Below are 22,201 nucleotides of genomic sequence, written 5' to 3' on the forward strand. Positions count from 1 at the left end.
TGATATCTACTAGACCCTTGTTCGGACATATTTCTGTAAGTTACAGGTCTACAATTTAAAAAAAAAATTTCATGAAAAACAGTGTACCGCTTTTGGTACAGAAATCTAGACATCAGTGTAACGCCCAGGAGGTTAAGGAACAATACAATAATAAACAGTAATGTAATAGTACATGAACATTTACAGAACTGCAAGGTTAGCCCATGTACAGCTCACCACAAGCAGCAGTGAAAAATTAAAAGCAATGTTAATATGTAGTATTTCACTTTAAGTTAATCTGTGCATACTTTTTAAAACTTAGTAAAAGTACTTTTCTGTAGGTACCAGAAGGTGCATGTCATTAGTTTTATTAGATAAAAAACCTCCTCTGTGTATCCCTCTAAATCTTGATTGGCTTTGTCACCTGACATGCCCGATCAACCACTTCCATATCAACCATTATTTCCTGTACATGAAGAGTGCCTCAATGGAAAATAAAGGCACCCCTTTTGTACAGGGGAAAATGCAAGTCATCTGGACGGATACAATGCTTACCTAACCTACTAAACACATAGCTATCAAATTGCTCTAAATATTCAGGACTGAGCCTACATTTGTCAGGGCAAATTTACCAGCAGCAATAGTGTGTGTCAAATAACTTCTAAAAACCTCTACCTGAATATTTATCAATGTTTTCACTCAAGATTCAAACACTTATGTGTGAAGGTTTTGTGACATTTGTGTTCAGATCTTGGATATAAATATTTAGGGTTTTATTGGGGGCAAAGGGGCGTCAAAGGAAGAACACAGATAATGTTCTCTAAGCATAAGGTGTTATGCTGAGGAATATTCACATACAGACTGCAGACAGGAAGTGGTTAGAGACAAACCTTTACACTCCAATGGTCTTTGCGCTTCATACTTAGTTCCAATTTGCCTTTCTTGGTACAGTTCATTGAAATTTTTAGTTGGTGTCCTGAAAATCAACATAAACAATTATTGAGATTTGAATTAAAAAGCAAGTAAAATAAAAGTATTACAACATTGCTTGTCAGCTAACATATTTCTAACATCAGGATCCTGCAACTCCCCTTAGCTGCTCTTTATGCATGCAAAGAGACAATATACCTTACACCCCAACAAAAACATTTCCAGGACCCTGGATTTTTCAATACTGACAATTGTTCATCACCACTTCTCTACATATGAGCAAGCGCACAGCTCCATTTATCAGAATCAGATGAAACTCATTCTGTGTGTCTTTAGCCTATTATGACCAATAATGTGTAGACCAGCAGCCTCTCAAAACCAATGCTATATGTAAAATGTGAAATGAAAAATACATGGTCTGTTTCTACTAAACATAAAAAAAACAACCAGACTAAAGAATTGGTGCGGACTGCACCAAAGCAAGCATTCTTACTGAACATAAATATTCACTTACCTGGAGTGCTCATGAAGCCTTATATAGAGGTACAGGGTTAAAGTTAAGCGAAAACATGCTAAACTAGTGATGGGCTAATGGAAATTGACATAACAGTTTTTATCAGCTACACTAAAAATGGATTCTCAATAAATTATGAACTGAAATGATAAATCTAAGCTTACTCTTTTGTACACAACTGAGAACTGGCATCGTTTGCCAAAATGACTTAATACAAACAAACACACACTAGGTGCCATTCATACTAGGTCACCCCCACCTTTCTAGTTTATAATACTATACCTGGACAAGCACAAACTTTCTGGTGCTGGGGGGTGTATATCGGAAGCTGATGAAACAGGATTAATCTGAAATTTTCCATTATTACAAGAAACTGACCCAGAAATATTTTTATGTGCGGTCTCTTTCTCTTGACCACTTCTTAGGATATCCTTCAAGATAATTTTGGGTTGCCTGTTTGTTTGTGAATATAACAGATATATAAAACAGGTTTATTTTTTCAATTTGTAGATATCTACACTTGCAAAAGAACAACCTCCCTGAGGGTTAAAAAAAAAATAAGCTGCTTACAGGTGTGACATGCAGTGACCTAAAGATCAGATATTCAATTGGGCGTATTTGATTGTTTATACACAATAAACAACTTGTGTACTTTCAATTAATATTTCTCAACACATCTGACGTATCCACAAATGATCAGTCAGTGTCTGAACTCCCTTCAGATTTACTTACCAACTAATCATTTTATCAAACTAGAAGTGAAAATCTACATGTGTATACAAGTGCTAGTTCTCTGTCCGATCAGGAAGACCTAGGCATTTAGGAATAGTATGTATGTGTAGGTCCCCTAGATCAGTGGTTAGTGTCCCCCGTACAGATCCCTGGCTCACGGAAGTAGGTGGGCTGTGTCCCTAGACATAACCCGCCCACTCTCCCATTGCAGGCTCAGATCTGTGATGGGAAGTGGGCTGGGTCATGCCATGCCATCATGACATCACAATGGGGGAGGTTTCTCTCCCTTTGAGTGACACCCGGCTCCCCGCGCATACGCGGTGAGGAGCCGGTAATTTTAGTGGTCCGTGGGACCAAAAAGGTAGGTGACCACTGTTCTAGGTGTCTGCACGGTATACCAGTCAGAGCTTTGAAGTATTAAAACACAAACGTGATCAGGTAAATAAGAAATTTGGAAAGATATATAAAACTGAAGTAGACCAGAAATGTTACTAGCAAATTAATTCTTTAAAATATTTAATTCATGTAACCTGATGAATTATTAAGGGCAACAGTTTTTTTTTTCCTCTATATTTTGACACCAAGTCAAAACCTGCTTAGGACTATATGCCTATTTCCCATTATCAAATGACAGTGCTTGGAACTTCTACTTTGCTATTTAGAGCAGTGTGCAAATCCTAGGGAAGAGGAAGAGTTTGAACATGACTTCTCACCTTTAATAAATATTACATATGCTCCCACATGTTCCACATAGTGCGGCTTTAAGACTGTGATTACTGTGACACTTTTCTTCCAAAACTATCACTGTGCACCCACCAATTATATAGGTTAAGGTTTTAAATATACTTGTTATAAAAAACCATACAAGAAAGAAAAACTGAATGTTGCTTGTGACCAAAGAAAGTGTTACAAAAGTAAGAGAAACACAAAGATGCTAAAAAGATATTTACCTGTCAAACTTCAATGTATAATATGAATGGGTGTTCTTATTTCTTGGTACATTAAAAGTTTCATACGATGAACCAGATGCTCTCTGTAAAACATACATAAGTAACAAACTCTATGACTCCCAAGTGGATAAGAGAGTGTAAGACCTGCAACAACCCATACAATTTTGCCAGAGGGTGCGTAGGAGCTAGATATCCAGCAGGTATTATTGGAATAAAAGGTACGTAACATTTGTGAATTAGATGGAGATTTGTTTCCTTTTCAATTTGACATACTCAGAATATTGACACATAGGACACTGGTGTTTAAACCGCTAGCATGCAATTGTGCATGCATGCTGAAATGAGATATGTCATACCGCTGTTCTGCACAAAAAACTAATTTTTATGCTTACTCTCTATAAGCAAGGCACATGGGAGAAGTGATGGCCTGTAATTGCTAGGCTATTTTAGGCTTTTGTAAACTTGAGTATAGGTGTCTGCAAGTGGCTGCAAAAGCCCAGCAAACTGTCTATTAAAACCCGCAAGTGGTACTCATGTCTATGGAGAGTGGCCCCTGCACACTGCTTGCAGCATCTGAAGCAACCCCACAGCAACGTTGCCACCACCTTCTGCCTGTCTAATAGAAGTTAAATAAATGGACATATTCAGTCCAAAGTTAACTTTTTATTTGAAGTTGTTATAAGGGGCAAAACTGCTTAAAACCAGTTGCAAATACTCCAAGTCGGAACATGCCCTTAATGTTAATTGCTTTCTGTGTTGAGAACTGGAGTACTAAACCACTAAATATGAAAATCCTACAGACCAAAAAGTAGCAGTTTACAGCAAATGATCCAGTGAAATGAATAAATAATTGAATAAAAAATACACAATATCGTCAAGCTATTTTATGAACATTCTGTATGGTAAATACATTATGTATTACCTTTCGGTAGGTAACATTTTGAAACTCTCTATTTTGCATTCTTGATAATGGGGAGGACACGGAGATGCTTTCACACCAATCATCAGGCTTTTTCTTTGGAATCTTAAACTATGGGATAAATAAAACAAATGTAGAACAAAATGTAAATTTCCAATAACACGAAAGAATAATCTTGTAAACAGTTACAGAAAATTGTGAATTCATGTACAACTAATACAAAAGGCGACTGCATCTAACAAGGCTTTCTTGTTTCAAGACTGGGCATTTCAGCGTTGAAGATGAGACCCGCAGTGGGTGAAGAAACACCTGAAGGGGCAACGTTTTGAGGACATTTCTGACGTCAAAGATGCTCTCTTCTTTCTGGGCAAAGCCAGGAACTTCTAGCACCCCCTCGTATATGCTGTTGCACAGCGGTGCTATTCATTCTTTTTGCCATTCCAAAATACATTGCCTCTGTTTTAATAAAGCTTTCCAAGGCCTGAGAGGATACACTTTCATCAGTTAAGCTGGGTGATCCAGGAAACCTGGAGCAAATTTCTTCAACATCATTTGCTATATTTTGCTAAATGTTTTAAAACCTGCACCAGATCCATTACAGGTTTTCTGGACCACCCAGCTTCACTGACGAAAGTGTATCCTCTCCAGCCTTGGAAAGCTTTATAAAATCAGGGCCAATGTCTCTGCACATGTATTGAAGCATAAAAGTACAAAAATTACATTATAAACATTAGATACACCTTTTTGTTGCATTGTGGTGCATGAATCCAGCTGAAATTTTGTAGCAGAAGTTGTGGCTGCTAGCTAATGATGACGAGGCATTAAGGTGGACTTATAGTAGTGAAGAGGTATGAATGGGATTAATATTGTGGTAAATTTTACTATTAGAACACATAGAAGATTGCACATAGGTGGAGAATTGCTTTCTCAGCTGTCTTAGGTTACGTACACTCGTGCAATGGTTCTCAGATAATCGGCTCAGGGCTGTATCGGAAAAGAATCTTGCATGTGTGCAGTGCTCATCATCCATCATCTGAACGACCGTCCTGGCGAATTCACGACGATGGAAGACAAACAATCATAATGCAAGTGAAGGGAAGAGAGCGCAGCAAGCAGGCTGCGGCTCCATCATTCTCCTTCCTCCCCTCTCCATAGAGCAGAGCGGTGCTGTATGTACTTTTTCGTTAAAGTTTATTGGTACGAAGTCTCACTTGTCAAGGATGTAAATCCTTATCTGTAGTTACATACCCCAGGTGTTATTCCACTTGGCCGGGTCTCTGGCGAGGATTCATTTCTCCGCTTATCCATCATAATACCTTTGTCTCTAATCTGTAGAACAAACAAACAGATAATTAGTTTGCTTTAAGTACCTTCAACTACATTTGTTGCGTATAGCTTACTTTTTCTAGGTCGGCAAGCCAGATAGAAATGAAGACAGTATATCAAAAAAGCCTAACTCTGCATTTCCACAATTCATAAAACCCCTTTCCTAATCTGATAAGAAAATTCATGTTATGTTTGGGAAGGGATGAGAAGAATAAACAGTATATTACCTGCCCTAAAGTGAAACTAAAGGATAAAAAAGCAAACAGGCAGGTTTTTTCTTGCTGAAGGGACAGGCAGTGTCTTTTCTGCAATAAAACAAGTTTATCTGCCTGTTTCTTATCCTATTTATAAAGTATACAGTTGTGCATGTGCAGCCCAATGTACAATTCTGACAGCTGGGTATAAATGAACTCCCATACACATATGCAGGGGTTATGTCATATCGGAATGGTCAATCAACATGCTTGAAGATCGTGTGAAGACGTTGGCGCTAGCAGGTTTACTTTATAAATTGCTATCAGACATGTTTTTTTTTTTGTTTTATTGCAGAAGAGACATCGGCGGTCCCTTCAGAAATAAACAACCTGCTCACAAATTCATTTACATTCTGAGTTAAGCCAAGACCCTATGGCTGTACGTTAGGCTGGTAGCAGTTGTGACAATCAGTCCTCCAAAACAAATCTTCTTGCCAGTCTTGTTGGTGCTTCCTTTGCCACCTTCACATGAGCAGGGTGAGGGAAGGGTGAATGCATAGAGTTTATTTTAGAGGTATCCAATATCTTCAATAAAAAGTAAACAATTACAGCTCCCTTATCTTTGGTTTAACCTCCCAACCGTTAAGCCCAAACTTTTCCGTGCAAAAAAAAGTTGCAATTATCGATAAGCCCGTACTTTTCTCACTATATTAAAATCTCACTTACCTGGTCCCGCTGTGCTCATCCAGCGTCGTGTCCGTGTTCCAGTGTCGTCCTCCAGCGTCGATCTCCCTCTCCAGCGTCGGGTGCCGTCTCCTATACCAGCGGGACCAGTAAGATGCCGGCCGGCTTCTTACCTGGTCCCGCCGATCGTCCCACGTCGTTCTCCGTCCAGCGTCGGGTGCTTCTAACACAAGAAGCCGGCCAGCGGAGAAGAAAAAGCCGGCCGGCTTCTCCCTGCGTGCGCGATGACGTCGGCGCGTGTGCGGGAAATTCAAATTCAAACATTTTGGATTGGATTGAATACAAACTCCTGTATCCAATCCAATACAAAATAATTCGGGTGGGAAGAAATAGTAGGCGGGGTGGTAGCCCCTGTATTGTGACCAAACTCTTTAGTAACCACCCAAAAACAGCCGGGTGGGTGCTGAAAAGTGCCGGGTGGTGCCCCCAGCTAAAAGGGCCTGGGGAGAACACTGTATACGTGTCGTAGTGTACGGGTATAAGTGTTGTAGGTTATAAACTATGGTCTTTCAATTAATCCCACCATGGCTGTAAGAAATAAGGGATTCAACCAAACATTCACACAGCTGGGTTAAGGCATTCTGTCACCTACAATGTTGTCACCAGAGCAGGAAATAAGGAGAACTCCTACAATTGGGACCCCTGTTTATTGCACAAATGATAATAATAAAAATACCATGGCACCAATTAAAACCCCTTCCTAGTCTATGCATTATATAGATATCTATCAGTGCTCAAGCCAGAGATTATTTGAGGCTCGGAGGGTAGAAGCTGTAGGCAGCCCCTATATTGTGACACAACTCATCGGTCACTACACAAGGCAGCCGGGTGGTGCACCCAGGTAAAGGGGTCTGAAGAGAACCTGTAAATGTCCCTGGAGAGTCAGCCACATACACGTCAGCTATCAATGTGCAGGGTTTCTATGCTGCACCAATACGCTGATCACACCCACCGAACATAACACGGAATTATAACGTTCATACCCCTACCTTGTAAATGTCGACCAATGATGACTTCTACGTCCACCAGCTACATCGGCTATTCCAGACTTCCACGTGACTCTGTAATAGATCGTTATGGATATCCAATGACTGAACTCAATCTGAGCTCCCGGATACTAATTCGCCACAGGCCTCTGTCAGCCAGCATCCCAAACACTCACACGTGACCTCTACGAGCGTGTAAAGCCAAGGCACGTGACCAGCGCATCGCGCCGCCTCCGTCACGTGGCCTGTGCTCCCCCAGACAAGTGAGTGCGTGGTGTTGATGTGTAATGTTATCACTTTACTGAACATTGGACTGCAGCAACATGGAGGCTGCTATGGCTGGGTTCAGTGTTATGTACTGCTGGACTGCGGCAAGCATGGACACTTGTCAGTATTAATGTAGGAACAGCATAACAAGCATGCAACAAGAGTATATTTTATCAACCAAGTTGAAAAAGTTACATATGTAAAAACAACAACAGGTATGTTTTATGGTAGAGGGCACATGGGTTAGTACAAAAACTTCTATGGAAGGTTTATAATCTATGGCCAGCCAATGAAGAAAGCAAACTTGGTGAAAATGGCGATATCCCAGTGACAAGATGAACGCGGGCTTGTACAGGGGTAAGTATGCCAGACATATTATGGCCAGGAGCTCTGGGGGAATGAAACAAGTCTCGCTTCAAGATGGTGGCTATACTTTGTACAATTCTTCCTTAAATTATTATTATTATTCTTAATAAACAGAATTTATATAGTGCCAACATATTACACAGTGATGTGCATTAAATAAGGGTTGCAAATGACAGATACAGACAGTGACACAGGAGGAGGACAGGACCCTGCCCTCAAGAGCTTTCAATCTAGGTGACGAATGACAAATTCAGGCTTGGTTAAAAGGACCAGAAATAGTGAATGTAAACCGTGCAGGAGGATACTGCCATCAGAGGTGCAAGGAAAGTTGGGACGTGGGTAGGCAAGCGAGTAATTGTAGTGTACGATGGGTCCAGTGTGGATGTTGGGGCTTTACATTTAAATCTGAACGTATCCTTTAAAGCAAAACTAAAGTGAATAAAAAAAAAAAATGTGACCAGGCAGCTCAGTGTACTTTCCAAAGAAGATTTTGAACACACAGGTAACATGCAATGCACCTGTTTAAAAGGAAAAAAAAAGCCTCTCTATTGTAAGACCCTGGTGCCCCACATGGGCTTTGGCCAGGAGCAGAACATGAGTAAAGTTGACACCACAATATATGTATATAGACGATACAGCTAAAGCACAACCCATAGCATCCTACCATAGTGGTTCCATTTTGGTAAAGTCCAATATTGTCCACTAGTTTTTAACCTGCATTGTTGAAGTGCAGTCTGTTACTACATTATAAGCTTTTGATTCATTATGCTGTGTACATATTTGATTTTTGTAATGAGTTTAGTCTAAATTCATACAGTTTCTGTACAGGATATGACAGGAGGTCAAAAAAGAATGAATAGCAGCCAATCAGGATTCATCCTTAAGTCTGTGGGAACAAATGAGAAAGGTAACCATTTCATCTTTATAACTGCCCATACTAATAGTAATACATGTAATAAGTAATAGTATTGGAATAAGCCCATAGTACCAATAATTATGTTGTATGATTTGCCTGTCCTTTCTCCAGTTACTGTTTACAAAAGGTAAAATATTCTCAGTGCACTTTTACAGCATTTAGGTCATGGCTGTGACCCCAGTCATTAAGGGGCCTGAATGTTCAGTTGACAGTTGGCACAAGCATTATGACAACTGACAGTCCTCACCAAAGGCTACTTTGAATGTAACAGTTTTAGAAAATACTTACATTGGTGGGGTTAGTTCTGCTAAAACAATGTTTTTTCTTTTTCATATTTGCAAGTGAAGATGACAATCTGAATTCTTAAAGCAGTAACTTGATTTTCTGATCAGACACAGACACCTATTTATATAATTGTAGAACTCAAACTTCACCTACTGCATTTTTATTTCAGCTGTTTGGTTAATACAGCAGTTTCAAAACAAAAAGGCATACATTACTTTGCAGCGGAATTAGAAATCCATATAATGTAGGCATGGTATAAACACTGCTGTGTCCAATGTAAAAACAATAAACATATTTAAGATCTGTAGTGCTGTGAAATAGGGCCAAACGTTGCTATAAATAAGCCACAATGGTGCCATTTTTCCCACTCAACCTTCACTTTGTTATGTCTTCAGAAACACAACTTCTTGTCTTTGAATTAATGATATTTGTAATATGTTTTATAAGGGTAAGTTTACAATGAGATGTGCCGCTCAAATGGGATAAACTCTTCAATTTAAATTTACATCGTTTTTTGGGGGTAGGGAGGACGTGGACGCTTAAAAAAAAAGTTTGATACTGGTGACAAGTGCTATTTAGATGGCTGGGGCAGTAAAACTTCCTTGATTGTTGCATGTAGCATCACAAAAACTGCACAGTATTATTGCTGCCTTCTAATGCTGGGGAAAAACAAAACTGAACTATTTGTTCCAATGTTACCATTTTTGCAAGAAGGTTTTACCAGTAAAACTGCTTGAATCAGCTTGACAAAAACTGCTAATGAACTAAACCTTAGGCTAGGCTAACCTTAGGCTAACTAAACCTTAGGCTATCTTCGGGTTGGCAGTAGGGTTGCAGTGAGGGTATGAATTCCCCATGCCAGTGAATGGTTGCCTTGGGGTTGATGCTACATGTTGCATTTACTCGAGCAAGCAGAAATGCTCACTATAGCCAGCTATTTAATCTGCAAATGCTGGTAAAGAATTAGCACTGATTGAGTAACTGGCAAGGTGCCAGCCACAGGGATCTGTGCAGGACTGTTGATTGCAGTTCTACAGCAAACCTCATATAGTGGTACAATGGGGCTCTGCTATGGGCAAAAGAGTTTCTTACCTGTAAAAAAAAAAAAAAAAACTCACCATGTGCACCTTGTAGGTTCTGCCAGCAGACTTCAGAAGAAAGATGCAGAATTAGCAAAAGAAACATTGCTTGGCGACCTGCTCAGCAAATTTGGTCTAGGAAGAAACCCGACCATAGTTTAAAAAAAAAAAAAAAAAAAAAAAAAAGGTATCTGTCTTAAACCATTGACCCGGCACAAACATGGGGACTGCAGACCCCTGATCTGTATGAATGAAAAATGTTCTGATGCATTTGGTTTAACTTGCCAGCGAGGCAACAATTCTTTACTACACTAGTCTAGTACTGGCAGCATTTGTGTTTCTGTCAACAAAGATTTCCTTTTATTTGGTATAATTAATATTCTTACTGGTGCAAAGCTTTCATACACAATTTTGCAAAAAAAAAAAATAAAAAAATGAGGGACACAATGGAAGTTTTAATACAATACATGGATCTATAGTGGTAAACATAGTAGTGTTATCTGTTGTTTTTTATATAAAGCTTATATAGTCACAATATTATACAAATTATTGTTCTTTCTTTGTAGAGGAAATGGAAGGATTGATGAAATTTAAAGGAAAAGTGGAAATCCCACAGCATTTTGAAGACCTCCAGTATTATTTCAATGAGCGAGGAGAGTTGAGACACATGGTTACCAATACACCCTTTCTGTATAACTATTACAAAAATGAATACGATAGGAACCACAAACGTTATAAAATTATTGGGGATATGATTACACTTCATGTTTATGAGCTGATTGAAAAAGACTGCAATCTTCAAAGGATTACCATTCCAATTGATGCTAATGAAGATGAACCAAGATCTTTTTTCTTCATGAATAAAGATATGATGAGTACACAGACAAACCTTTTTGTTCTGCTTCAAGACAGTGGGGTGATCAGAGCTGGTCAGTGGGGACAAAAAGTAATTTTCCATCACTCCCTGAACAAAGGCACCCAGATCCCATATATTAAGGCTGCATTAAGGGACAATGGGTCTGTAGTTGTATTAAATCCAAATGACAATTTTGTGGAGATGAAAGAAGAACCACACACACTGGTCAAAACAGAAGACGAGTCCTGCCCTATAGATTCTACGGATAATGTTGGGCCTACCTCACCAAAACAAAAAATAGTTGTTTCCAAAAGGTGTTGCCGCTCACCAGAAGAACACACCAATTATGTTTGGGACAACTTTATTTCAAAGAGTGCTGCAAGAAATATATTTTTTATTGCACATGGCTATGGTGGGTTAGTGTTTATGGATTTGCTTTGTAAGAAAAGTAAGGAGATAATGAGCAAAGTGAGTGCTGTAGCATTTATAGACTCAAAACACCATGCTCAGCATCAGGCAATAATGGACCCAGAAATCCAGGCCTGGATGCGTTCACATTGCAGGAGCTGGGTATTGAGTGCAAAACCTTTAGACCGACCCACTGGGTCCTTAAGGAAACTAGATTGCCCAAAAGTGTCTGCAGGCACAGAGAACCACGACCTGGCACCTTCTGTTGCTTTCCAGTCTGTTTTTCGATTTCTTAGCAGAACTTCAAAAAGTCGCAGAAGTTCAATTCCACCTGCACATACAATGATAACTCGAAGTTCTACCAGGAGTAAATAATTTTGCTGATAAACCAGCTTTTTCTAGGGTCAATGGATGAATTAATACCAGCTTGTAAAAAAAGGGTTTATATTGTGAACTTTATGTACCATAAAGTAAATAATTTTCATTAACAGGATTAATAACTTTCAGACCTTCTTGCCCACAATATGTCACATTATATTATGAATAGACCTAAACACTACTAAATGTGCGCAAGTCTGTTTTTGGCATATGTTATACAAAAAATGCATGTTAGACAATAAATGCCTTTGTACACAGGAGACCCATACAGCTGTGTGGTGTTAAACCACTTGCAAGCTTTCCTGCCTCCACCACCTTCCAAAAAGTGTTTCTCTCTCACAGCTAGACTCTGCAGGTAATCATTGCAGCTTTTAGCTTTGTAATGTTAGTGTCTCTTGGAATAAACAGGCATCTGTAGATATATACAAATCCAATGCTGCATTCAGATTGCTTTCAAAAATGATATCCCGATAGCGTTGTGAGTTGGCCTTTAGGTTTGAGTAAATAGCAGTAAACTGATGTTCCACTAGTATGCATATACACTGGCCTAGGCATTACTTTATAGAATAATGGTTGTTAGTAATGCTTATAAAAAAAAAAAAAAAACCTCTGAATACACTGAAATGACAACAATATCGAGTGTCATATTGCTGACATTAAACAAGTTTATTTTTTACACATTTTTTTATGGTTGTGGTTATGATATGCCTAACATAAGATAATGTGTTTATAGAAAAACATGATGGGTTCAGATGGTCCTACATTGAAAGTCTAATAAATCGGATTCTTGCAAAAAATGTAAAAAAGAATTGCAGGCTTTACATTTATCCTGGTGTTTCTGTACGCCTGCTACAGTAAGGTGCTTACTTACTATTTTACTTACTATTTTGGCTATTATCTAAAATCTCTATAGTCTCTTTTTTTTACTGTAGGTCCCAAAGGCTGTCAAGCCACTTTGTTGTGGGTATACCAACTACTTGCATAGTATGTTGGGTTGGTATATTTATAGGATAAGACAAAAGTGTGCTAATAAAAAGAAAAAGGTCCAGCACATCACCAAAACAACCTAAATAGTAATAAATATTTTCTTGTTTTTAGTAAATTCCAAATTTAACACCTACCAGGCTACTAATACTTTTGGGGATATCAAAAAATATTATTGAAAACATTCACAAAATACATTCGCCAGATGACACCTCTTAGTGAAAAGACAAGCTGGATCTGGAGTGCAGATTGTAAATGTTTTCCTTGTAGAACTACTATGTTTTCTGAAATGCCAGCAGGTAACACCACCCAGCAGTGTTTGACCTGAAATGGGTGAGGTTTTTAGATCTTGTACACTGCTGGTGTAGGAGCAGTAAGATCCTACAAAGTATTTACAAAGTTAGCTACAGAATGAAAATGTTAAATGACAATCCTAGCTGGAGTGTTGCCTTCTGTTTAACAAGCTGCTGTTTCAAGTGGTTTTAAAAAGCTTTTGGAATGCTAAAAACTTGCCAGGAGCTGGTTTAAAGTGACACCTAAAATAAAGGTGAAGGCTATTTTAAAGGTTTCAACAAAGCTTATAAAAATTTAGGAACAGTAAAGTTTTATAAAAACCTTAAAACAATCTGAGTGAAAACAGGGGATTTAATACCCTAATGCTCAGAGGCCACTGATATGTAGATGTCCAAACAAATATTATGTGAAAGTATTTTTTAATACTTTAATACCATAATTGTATGTAAAAATGACAGCATAAAATGAGAGTGCACTGCAATATTCAGACTGGTGTAGCCTGGACAAGCTGTGAGGTTTCTTTGCTAACAAACCCAACAGCTTTCCCGAATTCCCCATGGTATACCTGTCTAAGGTAATACACAATCAGGAACCATGCTAATACCATGCTGGTTGCAAATTGTTTGTAGGGACATAGCATGGTCTGATAGTTGACAGATCCTCCTTTTAGCACAAGGTAATGTTCTGATATGTCATAAGAAACAGTTGTTCATGTAAAAGTATAAATATTTCTCAAAGTATAGTTGCAAAAAATATATTTTTATAAATAGGTCAAATGAAAACATTGTATTTACAAACAATAAACAGTTCATTGGGTTAGCAATCTGTAAATTCTTGTGTGAAAATGGATAGCACCAGAACAAAGATTGTCTTGTAATTTCTGATGTTTTCAACACACTGAAGAGAAGGAATCCTGGAAACCTCTTTGCACTAGTAGATAATTGTAGTATGGATCCCTTCTTTTCAACCATTCTGGTTTTGCAGTAGCAGTCACAAGATATATGTGAATTAACTAGCAGCAAAAGGAAACCAATACTTTTCTGAATGTGAAAACCACTTTAAACTCCTTGATAGAGAAGATCATACTTTGGAATGTTCTTGGGGTCAATAGGACTCTGTACAATCAGCTTTCCACGCATTGCTCCCCTGTAGATCACTTCAATGAGATCAATAAAGTCTTGCTTTGTCTTAAAGCTTCCCACAAACTTTGTGTGGTCTGGAGATCTGCCATCGTATAAAAGAAATGGTTAAGAACACAGGGTCAAGATCACACACTAGCAGGAAGAAAGTTTAAGAAGTAAGAAATATACTAAAAAAGTAGTGAAATGCTTAGAACAGACTTCTAGCAGAGGTAGTAAATCAATCAAATGTAAGTGAATATAAATATACTTGGGCTCAACATTGGTCATTTCATTGAAAATATTGACGATATAGTTAATTCGTTAATATAGTTAATTCGTATAGAATTATGTGGATGTTACATCAACAGCAGGGGTGTCAAACTCAAATACACAGAGGGACAAAATAAGTAAAAACTTAGACCAAGTCAGGGGCCAAACTTGAAATTTATTGAAAAAATTAAAAAGTTTACCACTTTATCCAAAACTAACAAAAACAAACCCCTCTACACACACAGGGTTGAAAAGACTAATATCTATCTATCTATCTATCTATCTATCTATCCATCCATCCATCTCTACAGGCTGTGTGTTGTTCATCCTCTCACATTACAAGTTTGTCTGACACTAAATATTACACTATGCAGTCTCTAATGGATTGAAACAAACACAATGCCCCTGGTAGTCAGGCACAATGACAAAAGAGAGAGAGAGAAGTGAATTTCACAAGCAGAAGAGAAAAAAAACTTTCAAAGCAGAAGTTTCAAAGCTTCTCTACAAAAGTTTTTGGATTTAGAAATAATTTGACCTAAATGTCTCCTAAATGATCACCTTTCTGACCCCATTGCCAAAGATTACCTAAGGGCAGACCAAGGATTAGGTAAAACAAATACCAGCATACAAAGAGAATTTATCTTACCCATAATCCACTTTCATGTGCTGTCCATTAAAGAAAAATACAGTAGAGGGGATAAAACTGATATCAAAATACTGGCGGTAGACTGGAACTTTATCCACATCAACAAGGTAAATTTTTGCCATTTTACTCAGATCATGTGACGTCTTTGAAAGCTGAAAGCATAAAAGAAGAGCCAGTTTAATGCAGGTCTGAACTCTACATAAACACTAACCTTACTTCAACTTCCCACGTCCTCGCTAATCTAATGCAACATCCGACTGTAGCGTTTACACTATTTGGGTACTTTGATTTTAACAAATAACTGGATTCAAAAATAAGTGTTTGTTTTTTTTACTAGCAGATATATGTAGATAATTACAAGGGTAGGAAATTGAGTAACGGTGAGTAGGCATGGAGAAAGGAGGGGACGAATTCTCTAAAACTATCTTACTTGTTCTCACACATAAGCCCCTCTAGCATTGTGGCTCTACCATCATTAGTAATACAAGAATGATTAGGCATAATTAGGTTTTAACATAAACATTATTTTAATTTCAATGTGAGTCTTCAAGTAGAATACACAGCAAGTATTCATACCTACAGTACATATAAACAATATAACATATGTGGTTGTCACATATATTCTATTACAGGACATGGAAACCTACTATATCATCCAGCTGCAAGCAAACAAAATCATCATCTCTTCCAAATCGGAGAACCAAGACCACCTCCGCTGTGGTTTTAATTGCTTGATCCACATCTTTTTTAGTGCTCAGTTTTGGCAGCAGAAAACTCATGGTGCCTAAGGTATTGAGATGTAAAGATCAATGCCTAGAAAGGGAGGGAACATGTTTTAAAAACAATAATTTCTTTTTATAATGCATTACAGTGTGTTGTGGTGCAGCATAGGAATATTACCTTACTGCAATCCAGATTCCATTCAAAATGAGCCTTATCATGAAACATAGATTTAAATGAGCCCTAACCTTTTTATAAGTTTCTTTATATTGAGTGACAATAATGGACCTTTGGAATAAAAACTGGTATAAGAGAGAAAAGATATGGACTTAGGCTATGTACAGACATGCAATGATTGTCGTTGGAAAGGATCTTTCACGACAAACTGCACAATGCATGAACGACTGTTGTACATACAGCGTGGTTCTGCTTCATGCAGAGGGGAGGGGGAGAACAACAGAGCGACACTCCCCTTCACTTCCATTATGATCATTCGCCGTCCATGGATCCACGGTACACACGCCTGATTCTCGTCCGATTTTAGCCCTGAGCCGATTATTGGACGAGAACAATTGCGTGTGTGTACCTAGCCTTAGGAATTAAAGGAGATTACTGATTTACATGCTGTAACACCATAATGAAATGCTTTATCAGGAAAGAGAAGTAAATCCCACAAAAAGTCAGCACCCCCTGTACCCCATAATGCACAGAGGTGAAGATAAATATTCTAAACCTGGGCATATGTGGTGCCATTTTCAGGTATTACCTAGGTATCTTAAGAACGGTCTGGAATCGCCTTTACATTTCATGTAAAAACCTACTTGGGCTTCTCTGCTCCCTCCTATGTGAAAAGCAACCAGACAGACCCGATGCCCAGTGCCCAGGAATAGTGGGTCTGCCATGTTTGCTGGGTACCCAAAACAATTAGTATGGAGAAAAATGGAGGAGCTGAGAGGAGCCAGCACAGATGTAAACACTGCCAATTCTGGGGGAAGTTGATTCATATTAGGATTTTTATTAATAATGCCAATATTAGTAATAACAATATTAACAATAATAATAAGTAGGTCCATGTTGCTTGGTAGTGGAACCTTTACAGGGTTTGTAAATAAAAAGTGGACTTTTTGTTACTGCCCCATTTACCTGAATAGCTTTGACATAATAAAAACATTAACCATTCCATTATCATATTTCATATATAAAGCTGTGGATGTGCCAGCCATTTCGTGCAGATTCTCCACGGGTAACTTGTACAGAAATGACACAACTAGAACAGAACATTCATATTTATACCCATGGGGCACTGCTAGGGGTGTCCTATCCTGTGTGACACAATATTATACCTGAATCTCTACACAATGCATGGAGCAATGACACAAGCCAGGAAGATACGTGACTATTCCGTGTACACACCTATGAAGCGAAGACACCACATCTGTGTAATGTACACATCCGTATTCACCCAGCACTGACAGGGACTGAAAAAAAAAATCAACTGCACCGGAAGCGGAAGTGAGTGTCTGACTTCCGGTCTCCATGTGCACAGAGAACAGAGTGGTGAGTGCTGGTTAAGAAGGGCACGCTGACTTCTGTGGAGGGGCTGCTATAAAGTAACGGAGGACGTGTGTTCCCGCTTCTGCTTATCAGGGGATACAGAGGTCAGACCTGCTCTGTTCTGCTAATATTACATTATCAAGGTATAGAGGGACATACCTGATCTATACTGCTTATATATTAAATATTAGAATATATGAGGACATAACCTGATCTATACTGCTTATAAATTAAATATCAGGGTATATGATGACATACCTGATCTATATTATTATTATTATTATTATTATTATTAATAATAAAAAACAGCATTTATATAGCTCCAACATATTATGTAGTGCTGTACATTAAATAGGGATTACAAATGACAGACTAATACAGACAGTGATACAAAGAGATGGAGCGGAAGGAAGGATGGAAGAGTCTGGCTGCAGCATTCATGATAGATTGTAGAGGAGAGAGTCAGGTTAGTGGAATACCAGAGAGGAGGAAGTTACAGTAGTCCAGACAATACTGCCTTCATATTAAATATCAGGATATATGAGGACATACCTGCTCTATACTGCCTTTATATTAAATAGCAGGGTATATGAGGACATAACCTGATTTATACTGCTTATATATTTAATATCAGGATATATGAGGACATAACTGCTCTATACTGCTTATATATTAACTATCAGGGTGTATAGGACATACCTGATCAATCCTTCCTATTTTATATTATCAGGATATATGAGGACATAACCTGCTTCATAAGGTCATCAGTAGAGAAAAGTTGGAAATATACTTACCTTCTATCTGGTACTATCACTATTCAGAGGGTGATATCACATTCCTTCCAGCAAGATTTAGGTAATCCTGAGTATTTTCAATTTGCAAGAAACCACTCTTGCACTGAATTTGTCCAGGCCATGTGAGCAGAATCTGGGTGTAAAAGTATGTTTTCTTGTTGCTCTTTAAAGATTTTTAGGTACATTGTTGGCTGGTGTTGATGGTCTAGTGCTGGGGTGTCAAACTCAAAAACACAGTGGGCCAAAATTAAAAACTTAAAGTCACGGGCCAAACTTGAAACTGAAATAGCACTGCTATTACAATTCCCTGCGTCAAGACAAGACGGGGCTTAATGTTATGAGTGGCTGGAACTCCCTATTCACTGAAATAGCACCGCTACTTCAATTCCCTGCATATATAGGATTCCTTTGGGGTCCAAATCAAAGGTCGTTGTGGGCCAGAGTTCGACACCCCTGGTCTAGTGTATGATTTTATTTATTAGACTTTAGTCAGAAAAATGCACAACAATGCATCTGGTGTGAACATGCTGTAATAATCTGTGAATAACAATTTTACCAATTTACACAGGTTAGCTGTTTGTTTCTACTGTTGCCACATCCCAAATCATATGAAGTACATATAAAAAAGTGAAGGATAAAAGAGAATTTCTTGGCATCAGTTTTTAAAATTGTTTTCTTATAAAGGCATACATATCATTACAAGAACAGTTTTTTGAAAAGCATATTTAAAAGTTACACATTACATAGATGAGTCTAAATTGTTAATTGACGCATTTTGTAGACATTTGTCCCCTTCCTCCTTACTAGGGACGTGGTTATTAGCTCAGTTGAGTTCCTGAGGAAGTGGACATGAGTCTACGAAACACCTAAAACAATTAACAATTGAGACTCATTTCTGCAATTATAAACAATTCAAATCAAACAATTTCTGCAATTTTAATTTTGTCTTTATTAAAAAATAAAAAAACAATTTTCAAAATTGATGCCAACAAGGTCCCCTTTTTTTTTTTTTTTTTTTTTTTGTTAGCCTTTTTTTATGTACTACCTGTGATAATGAGTACTGTACAGGGTCTAGATGTAGCTGTGAAATAACTAACATCTTATTTAGGTTTTGGGCAACACTCTAGCATAAAAAATGTTACACCCACATCACTATCAATTGTACCCTGTACAATTTTTTAAATGAAGGTGTAGGAGTAGTGAAATTGTAACCCTATATCCTATTATTTTACTCAAAGGTCACGTATATGTCACAATATTATTGGTGCTGTATATTGGAAAAAAAAATTGACATTGACAGTTGAATGAATAACATTTGAACACGCTAATGACAGCCCCTGGGCTCACTAATCTTCCTGAGAATCCCCATTTGTAATACAAACTCCTAAAGCTGCCTATTGCTGAAGTGTACCTGTAGATCTGAAATGAACGGTTATATATGGTAGGCGATAGAAACTGAGAAAGAGGATGTCATACCATACATGCTTTGGAAGCATATTTGCAGTGACCATGTTAGGTACTTTTTGGTCTCTGTTGAGGAAATTGTGAAAAGCACATAGTTGATTTCAGAAATCAACATGATGTTGATTTTTTTTCCCAAGATGGGTAGCAATAATAGTGAGTGAAGAGAGTGGGGGCAATAAGTAAAGATGGCCAGTGATGCTATCAACTATCAACCCCAGTCCTTTACGCTGGTGCATCTGGGACTGGGAATGATCAGTTGCCAAAAACTTCACAACCCTTCACAACATATATATTTTTTGTTTTCACAGACTCATTCTGCAGGATGGCATCCATGACTGCAATATTAAGAACTGTTAGGTCCTCTTCATTCCCTTTATTGATCAGGAGATGTGCAAATAAACAGCTAAAATTCAAAATATGTGACAAACTCTCACAATATAGAATGCTGACAATGACCCAGTGTTACGGTAGTCAAAACAAGCCGACTTCTACTGAAACATTAAACCTAGACTCCTGGAAAAATGTTCTTCGAAGTGGAACACAGAGCGCTACTGATCAGGAAGAATCAGACGCACAAGAAGAATCTTCTATTGAAAGCATGCAAAAGCTTGTTGATGTGTGGAGACTGGCAGGAAAATCTGTACCAGACTCCATAAGCAAAGAAGAGTTAGAGGAACTTTTAAAACTACCTACCAAGTCATCAAGGAGGAAATACTTGAAAGAACTGATGTTTAAAGAATTCAGGAAGAAAAGCAGGGAAAGAAAGAAACTAGAAAGGCAAAAGCTGAGAAGTGAAATGGAAATTAAAACTGAAAAAATAAACACATATATCCTAAAATTTTTTAGAAAAAGTGAGGATTGTTTAAATTCATGGCGAACTGTTCAGTCAATGATACATGGACAACCGCTGGTATATGATATGGTATATGACCGATATATGTCACAAAAAGAAATAGAAAACACAATAAGTCAGCTTATGATAAGTGAAGGGTTCAACAGAAGCTCTGCTGATCCTTTTCATATTCATTTCTGCAATTTGCAGCCCGGTGGCCCATACCATAGGGAACTGGTAAAGCGTTACCAGGAGGCATGGGACAAGATCTTGATAACGGCAACAGAAAAATCTCACGTTGACATCTTTCCTAGGGATCGACTTGTGTACTTGACTGCTGATTCTCCAAATGTGTTAAAAGAATTAGATCATGATAAGATTTACATTATTGGCGCATTTGTTGATAAAAGTCAAAAGACAGGAGTGTCTCTGGGAAATGCAAAGAGATTAAAATTAGCCACTGCGAGGTTGCCTCTTGACAACTACCTGAAATGGGACATTGGTGCAAAAAATCTTACCTTAAATCAAATGATTGAAATACTGATGACTGTAAAGGACAAAGGAGACTGGAAGAGTGCTTTGTCATTTGTCCCAACAAGAAAACACACTGGATATTTGGAAACTTCCCTTTCACAAAAAGATAAATGGGAGAGAAGAGTAGTAGGAGGTCATCAGAAGACCAGCAGCAGTTCTACGAACCCAAAGCAATCCAAATTGTGGGGGCAACAAAATAAACAAGCAAATTGATTTTTGACTTGACCTTCCAGTTATATCATTGTGTATATACATAATACAAATATAAATCACATAAATGTATTCTGTGATGTTTTTGGCTAGCATTATTTTACCTCTTCCTTTTTGTTTTTTTATACAGCCTATTCCAGGCTGTTATTTGCCATTCCTCCCCCTTTTTGCTTTGCTTTTATTTCCCTTGTTGTCCTCTTTACTCATTGGGCAGCCGCTGATGATTTAACACATTATCAGGAATACGCATACAAAAGCCAAGAGCTTATAGGCAAAACAGACTCTGTCAATATGATATATTGCTAGAGTTTAGTTTAGCCTAAAGTAACTTTCTGGACAAAATATTTTGGATAGAATGTGGAAGGATTTTAACATGTGTCGGCATTTTACTTTGTATCCTGATGGTGTGTTAGGAGGTAAGCAAAAAATCTCCATAGCTTTCCACTCTATTCAAAGATTCAAGCTACTGCACTGTAATGTCGTGGACATGTAATGCCTAATGAGAAATGCTCCCAGCACCATTTTGTTACATAATAAGCCCCTACAAATGTATAGACAGCCTTATTGAAATGCTTGTTATTGCAGTGCAGTAATGGCTATGGGTCCGGTCCATAAAGTATAGTAGAGCTGTGTGCTGCAGAAATAAAGTACATCTGCATATACCACTTTCTCTTAGCTCCTTTCAATATGCTACAAATATATGTTGAGCCTATCAATGAAGTCCACCTTGAGGGCAGCTCCTAAATTCATGGGAGCTTTGTGACTCTGATGTAGGCTGTGCCTACTTGCAGCACAGTAGGATGAGAAAAAGATGCAAAGCCTGTGGCTAAGTATTGTTACTGCTGCTTGTCAATCAGGAATTACCTATCCCTAGTGCTGCCCACTTATTTCTGGATTGACAGCGCTGCATCTTTTGCAAATATGTTCCCACTGTGACCTGCAGTGGCTG

General features: G+C 38.1%; 4 protein-coding genes across 10 annotated transcripts in view; 2 read left to right on the forward strand and 2 right to left on the reverse strand.

Annotated features, from left to right (window-relative positions):
• Positions 1-7,467, reverse strand: part of SENP7 (SUMO specific peptidase 7) — a 31,461-nt gene extending 23,994 nt beyond the window's left edge. For 2 of the 4 annotated variants that reach the window (XR_011921332.1, XM_072414944.1), the window contains exons 1-6: positions 7,278-7,467; positions 5,273-5,353; positions 4,028-4,135; positions 3,106-3,188; positions 1,706-1,876; positions 870-955 (exon numbers count right to left, since the gene is read on the reverse strand). Coding sequence is in view for 3 of the 4 variants with exons in the window: in XM_072414944.1 (XP_072271045.1) it covers positions 870-955; positions 1,706-1,876; positions 3,106-3,188; positions 4,028-4,135; positions 5,273-5,335 (511 nt within the window). In the remaining variant the exon portion in view is untranslated. The remainder of the gene's footprint in view (positions 1-869; positions 956-1,705; positions 1,877-3,105; positions 3,189-4,027; positions 4,136-5,272; positions 5,354-7,277) is intronic. The other 2 variants (XM_072414954.1, XM_072414963.1) reach the window with 2 other exon arrangements.
• Positions 7,468-7,539: 72 nt separating this feature from the next.
• Positions 7,540-11,944, forward strand: LOC140333354 (putative protein ARB2BP). Of its 3 annotated transcripts, none has more exons than XM_072414988.1 (3): positions 7,540-7,756; positions 8,725-8,814; positions 10,754-11,944. In XM_072414988.1, exons 2-3 carry the CDS (start codon positions 8,739-8,741, stop codon positions 11,824-11,826), a joined length of 1,149 nt encoding a protein of 382 aa, XP_072271089.1. In that variant the 5' UTR covers positions 7,540-7,756; positions 8,725-8,738; the 3' UTR covers positions 11,827-11,944. The 3 variants fall into 3 exon arrangements, with proteins under 3 accessions (XP_072271089.1, XP_072271081.1, XP_072271098.1); XM_072414980.1 differs by having other exon boundaries at positions 8,736-8,814; XM_072414997.1 differs by lacking the exon at positions 8,725-8,814 and having other exon boundaries at positions 7,542-7,756.
• Positions 11,945-13,845: 1,901 nt separating this feature from the next.
• TXNL4B (thioredoxin like 4B) lies at positions 13,846-17,386 on the reverse strand. Of its 2 annotated transcripts, none has more exons than XM_072415072.1 (4): positions 17,278-17,386; positions 15,792-15,957; positions 15,145-15,296; positions 13,846-14,331 (listed from the first exon to the last, which is right to left on the reverse strand). In XM_072415072.1, the coding sequence occupies exons 2-4, from the start codon at positions 15,921-15,923 to the stop codon at positions 14,166-14,168; spliced, it is 450 nt and encodes a 149-aa protein (XP_072271173.1). In that variant the 5' UTR covers positions 15,924-15,957; positions 17,278-17,386; the 3' UTR covers positions 13,846-14,165. The 2 variants fall into 2 exon arrangements, with proteins under 2 accessions (XP_072271173.1, XP_072271165.1); XM_072415064.1 differs by having other exon boundaries at positions 15,792-15,928; positions 17,278-17,368.
• Positions 17,387-17,413: 27 nt separating this feature from the next.
• TRMT10C (tRNA methyltransferase 10C, mitochondrial RNase P subunit) lies at positions 17,414-21,324 on the forward strand. The gene is made up of 3 exons (XM_072415009.1): positions 17,414-17,421; positions 18,149-18,273; positions 19,985-21,324. The coding sequence occupies exon 3, from the start codon at positions 19,999-20,001 to the stop codon at positions 21,253-21,255; it is 1,257 nt and encodes a 418-aa protein (XP_072271110.1). The 5' UTR covers positions 17,414-17,421; positions 18,149-18,273; positions 19,985-19,998; the 3' UTR covers positions 21,256-21,324.
• Positions 21,325-22,201: the final 877 nt, after the last annotated feature.

This window comes from Pyxicephalus adspersus, chromosome 1 (genome assembly GCF_032062135.1).
Source record: "Pyxicephalus adspersus chromosome 1, UCB_Pads_2.0, whole genome shotgun sequence".
Taxonomy (NCBI): domain Eukaryota; kingdom Metazoa; phylum Chordata; class Amphibia; order Anura; family Pyxicephalidae; genus Pyxicephalus; species Pyxicephalus adspersus.